At 39.2% G+C, this 5,000-nt stretch overlaps 1 protein-coding gene across 1 annotated transcript in view; it reads left to right on the forward strand.

The window, feature by feature from the left end:
• Positions 1 to 5,000, forward strand: part of LOC119572335 — a 35,422-nt gene that overhangs the window by 24,516 nt on the left and 5,906 nt on the right. Inside the window, 4 exon segments of the mRNA XM_037919386.1 lie at positions 90 to 222; positions 743 to 1,908; positions 2,021 to 2,341; positions 4,591 to 4,926. Coding sequence (XP_037775314.1) covers positions 90 to 222; positions 743 to 1,908; positions 2,021 to 2,341; positions 4,591 to 4,926 — 1,956 coding nt within the window.

Consider the following 5,000-nt stretch of genomic DNA (forward strand, 5'->3'; position numbering starts at 1 on the left):
AACATATGAATTAACATGGAAAAAAATGGGCGGTTTAACAGAGTAATACAGAAAAATTAGATTTCTTTACTGAATTCTTCACCTTTCAGAAAAATTCCTTCCAAAATGAAAGCTATACATATGATGAACAAGATGTGGAAGAAATTACTGATGAACAAGATCCAGAAGACGGTACTGAAAATTATGTATCTGAAAGCCTGGAAATATCAGCAAATCCCAACTGTAAGTTCAGTTATACAGTTCAGAATTTACCTGCTATAGACAAAATGCACACGTATACATACATGTATGTATACGTGTGTATACAATATCCTTAATTTATATGTGTGTGTGTGTTTATATATATGCATGTAGTTGTATGTGAGTGTGTGTATGTTGTGTATGTGTGTGTGTGTGTGTGTGTGTGTGTGTGTGTGTTTGTATGTATGTATTATGCATGTATGCTTATGTGTATGTGTATATATATATATATATATATATATATATATATATATATATATATATGTATATTATATATATATATATATATATATATATATAGAGAGAGAGAGAGAGAGAGAGAGAGAGAGAGAGAGAGAGAGAGAGAGAGATTTTTAATATATATGTGTTTATAGTATAGATAACTTTTCCTTTTTTTGAAACATTCCATAGCGTAGAATGTACACTTTTTAAAACAGCTAGCCAATCATTCTTTAAGTGGCCATATGTTATATTAACTTATTTCTTCTCCCTTAAGGTACAGTCTCTACAAAGACAATATTTAACAAGAATGAAAAGAAAGCAGTTGAGGGCGACACGAACCATACAACCGAATTTAGTTCGGAAGATATGCTGTCATTTCAGAATATTACCAAGAAAGCAGAAAACAACTCTGTTCCTGTAAACCTCGAGGTAGAATCAACTGACAGCAATCCGCAAAAGATATCAAACAGGGGTGTTTTTACCTGGAACGGTTCGTTAGTGCGAGATGTTATAGAGAAGACCGAGAGCAGAAAATCCGTATTGGATTTGAAGAACATGGGGGATATTCACGAAGCGGCAAGGGGAGGGCTCGCTGGCGACGTGCTTAGATCGCTCGAAGATGGCGAAGACCCCTCTGCTTCTACCATCAGCAATAACACTCCACTCCATTATGCAGCCTATGAAGGACACACCGATGTTTTAAGAATATTGCTGGATAATAAATCTGACCCAAACTGCGCAAATGATTCTGGTGACACCCCACTACATCTTGCTGCAATAAATGGAAAGACTGATGTTGTGAAAATATTTTCTGAAGCGGAAGGTGTTCCTTTAAATCAACCAAGTGCAACGAATCAAACACTTCTTGCATACGCAAGATATGGAACGGAAAAGCCAATGTTGGATGTTCTTAGAAACCCTGAGACTGTTTCACCTGAAGGTAACACACCGCTCCACTGTGCATCACTGGCGGGCCATACGGAAGTTGTTAAGTTGCTGCTGATGAAAAAAGCAGACGTTAAAAGTGAAACGCCTACCCATCACACACCATTGCATTATGCTGCTCTCAGAGGGAATGCCATTCTGGTCAAACTATTGGTCTCTTATGGAGCCGATCCTAATGCTAAAGACGAACGAAATAACACACCTCTTCATTATGCCGCTCTTTGCGGACACACTTTGGTTGTCGAGCTGCTGGTGGATGATAGAGCAGACATAAACATTCGAACAGACATGGGACTCTCAGTCCTTCACAAGGCTTCATTCTACGGAAGGCTATCCACTGTCCAGAAACTTGTTGAACTACAAGATACTCTTGTCTACACACGTGACAAGGAAAATTTGAGTGCAAAGGACACTGCTCTCATCCGCGGTCATGTTCACACAGCCTGGTGGCTCAACAAGAATGCAGTTGAAACTTCTTTACAAGATCAGAAACACTTAACGGTAAATCACTTGCCTTCCAAGGAAATATGGCTTATAATACAATTGAAGTATGTTAGGTCGCACAGCATTAAAAATCAAATGTACTGTATGCAGCATATAATCTAATTTTCAGAGTATTTGTATGAGCCGGTACAAACAAAGTGGAGACTTCTACCACACTTACTGCAGAGAGAAGAACGCCAGCGCGGAAGCTCTAGCCACTGCCATTGACTTCGGCGTCTGCGACATGCACTACCAAGACGAGCAGGGCCGGACGCTGCTCCACGTGGCCGCGGAGCAGAACGACCCACTCAAAATCCGGGTTCTGCTGGAGCGCGGCGCCCTGCCCACCGCCCGCACCCACGACGGCAAGACGCCCTCGGACCTCACCCGGGAGGAAGGCCACTTGGAGGCTGCAAAGACGATTGCAGACAATGTCAGAGTTGAAGAAATGGTAGAGCACTTTTTACTGAATAAGTACCTTTGAAAGTATTATTTGTGTGTGTGTGTGTGTGTGGGTATGTATATACATATGTATATATATATGCATGTATATATAGATAGTATAATATATATATATATATATATATATATATATATATATATATATATATATATATATATATATATGTGTGTGTGTGTGTGTGTGTGTGTGTGTGTGTGTGTGTGTGTGTGTGTGTGTGTGTGTGTTTGTGTGTGTGTATGTGTATGTGTATGTGTTTGTAGGTGTATGTGTAAATGGCTAAACGGACTGTCATAACCAATATATCTTGACGCCAGTACACTCTCCATCTCGATGAACGATGGCAACTTCTGAACTAAGCCTTGCCTCACATTGCATTTTTTCGATACATTTAAGTATTAATACCGAAAATGCACTAAAATAACAATTACCATATAATATCGCACATGTTGGGGTCAAAAAGGGGGGCGGAGCTAATGACCTTAGCCAATTAGAGTGCGCGGTATAATATAAGATATAGCTAGATGCATAATTCTTTGTTTAATTTACTCGATATAAGGCCTTTTTGTAGCAAGTATCACGGTCACTACAAAACACGATATCATCGAAGTTTGTACTGGCATACAAAGTATTGAAAAAAGGAAAAGTTATCTTTATCTATTTCACATAAAGAAAGTCAGTGGAAAACCATTAATAGTACATAGTATGCTGGTATGATTTTCAATTAGAAGCAAGACATTGTGGAAGTTTCAAATAAAATGGAGAAAGTACCTGACTATTCTACAACTTATATTGGTTATACACACCACTTTTTTTTTACACACATTGTTCTTCATAGGAAATGTGGAAATTGCATAAGGTTTTGTATCCACCGCGAGTGAGTTCCGTGTCCAAATCAGATAAATGGGTAATTCTAATGATCCTGGACATTTACTTGACGTCTTGATTGAATTATATAAACAAAATTCAGGATATTCAGCATTTTCTTTTACATTTTAGAGCCTGTAAGGTTATACCAAAGAGGTACAGAATGATTTTGAAGACATTCGTCCCACCAAAGTCAATATCACGTCATTTAACTCGGACACGTTGGAAATTCTTACCATGTCGTTCCAGCGAACGTCATGATTGACTTTAAATCTTACCGATATAGAGTGTATCTGATGTACTGCTAAAAAGGCACAGAAACATTTTATGCACCTTTACAATAAAACGTTATATCAAGAAACTTACGATTTGATTCTTAATCAATGAAAATATAAATCGCTATCTGAGACTATGTGAAATATATCTGAAAATGTCGTGCTCTGACTGGCTGGTCCGAGTGTATCAAACCGTATCAAGTTGAAGGCAAACACTATGATACAAAGTGAAAACATGTTTCAACAGGTTCCAGTAATGTACGCATAAAGGGCAAACATGTATCGAAGTGTTAGGAGTTTCAGAAGTGTTACAAAAAGGCCTATTATTATACTTACCAGATGTAAAACCAAAAGTTCCATTCTTTTATTTATGGTAATTAAGAATTCCTTGCCATTAACCATAAGTCATTTTCGGGTCCACTAAGCTAAATGGAAATGGAGCTATTGGTTATCTGTACCCTGCTCATAACAGAGAAGTCATATCACATCGTAAACAGACGAGCCTTGCCCTGGCTGCAGTAATGAAAGACAGCCCCCTCAAAAGTAAGCTTAATACTGGAGCTCCGTGGGCAAAGAACAGCTGGTCATTCTGAGTGTGCATTAAAATCATAAAGAGTGAAGGTTCTAGTAAACAGTTTTTTTTTCTGTCGTATTTGAGACAAGACATATAAATGCAGGAATTCTGGTATATGATTCTGAAATCCCTAAAGCAGATTTACTAAGTTGCAGTTGTGGGGATAAGCGCAACGTTCATACTTAATTATTTATACCCTCTTCTTGAAAAAAAGATAACTGTTCAACCCTCCTAATCCTCAAAGCAGACCAAAATCTCCATCCACAAATGCAATATCGCACTGTTTCTTAGACTAAATGCAGTTACTCGACACGGTCCATTTCCACACAAGAAGACACTCCAGACATTGACATTGGACGCCAGTATTCCCAATATCTCTTATTCTTGCCCCTTCAAGTAATTTTTCACTATCATTCAACTCCTACAACTTACATGAGAACTGGCTTTTTGTGAACACTCCCTCCCCCAACATACACACACACCTCTCTATGACAGCAGATAATGAAAGAGGTTTACTTTTTCAGGGTCATAAAAAGAGCATGCTTTATACTCGCCTTTTGAATCAAATAACTGCAATAGCAAAAGCTAACTTACAAGGAGATAATGAGGAACAGGCAACCCGTCTGGCAGCCGTGAAGGAGGTTTCCTCACTGCTGGCTTCCGGTGCCCCTCTGGAGCCCCCGGGAGGACACTCCTGCTACCCGTTGCACCATGCCATCACAGCTAACTGCACTTCTCTGCTGCCGCTACTGCTGGCTGCTGGAGCGCCGTTGACGTCGTCTGCTGACAGTTTTGGTCCAGTACAGATGGCATGGATGACCCCGGATGCCACGCCTTGGGTCGGCGTTGTTGTAACAAGGGTAAGCAGTGGAGGGAATATAATATATTTTATGGTTTGAACAAGCAGTAAATAATAAGATTTATGATTTATATC

The sequence above is a fragment of the Penaeus monodon genome, chromosome 4 (genome assembly GCF_015228065.2).
Source record: "Penaeus monodon isolate SGIC_2016 chromosome 4, NSTDA_Pmon_1, whole genome shotgun sequence".
NCBI lineage: Eukaryota > Metazoa > Arthropoda > Malacostraca > Decapoda > Penaeidae > Penaeus > Penaeus monodon.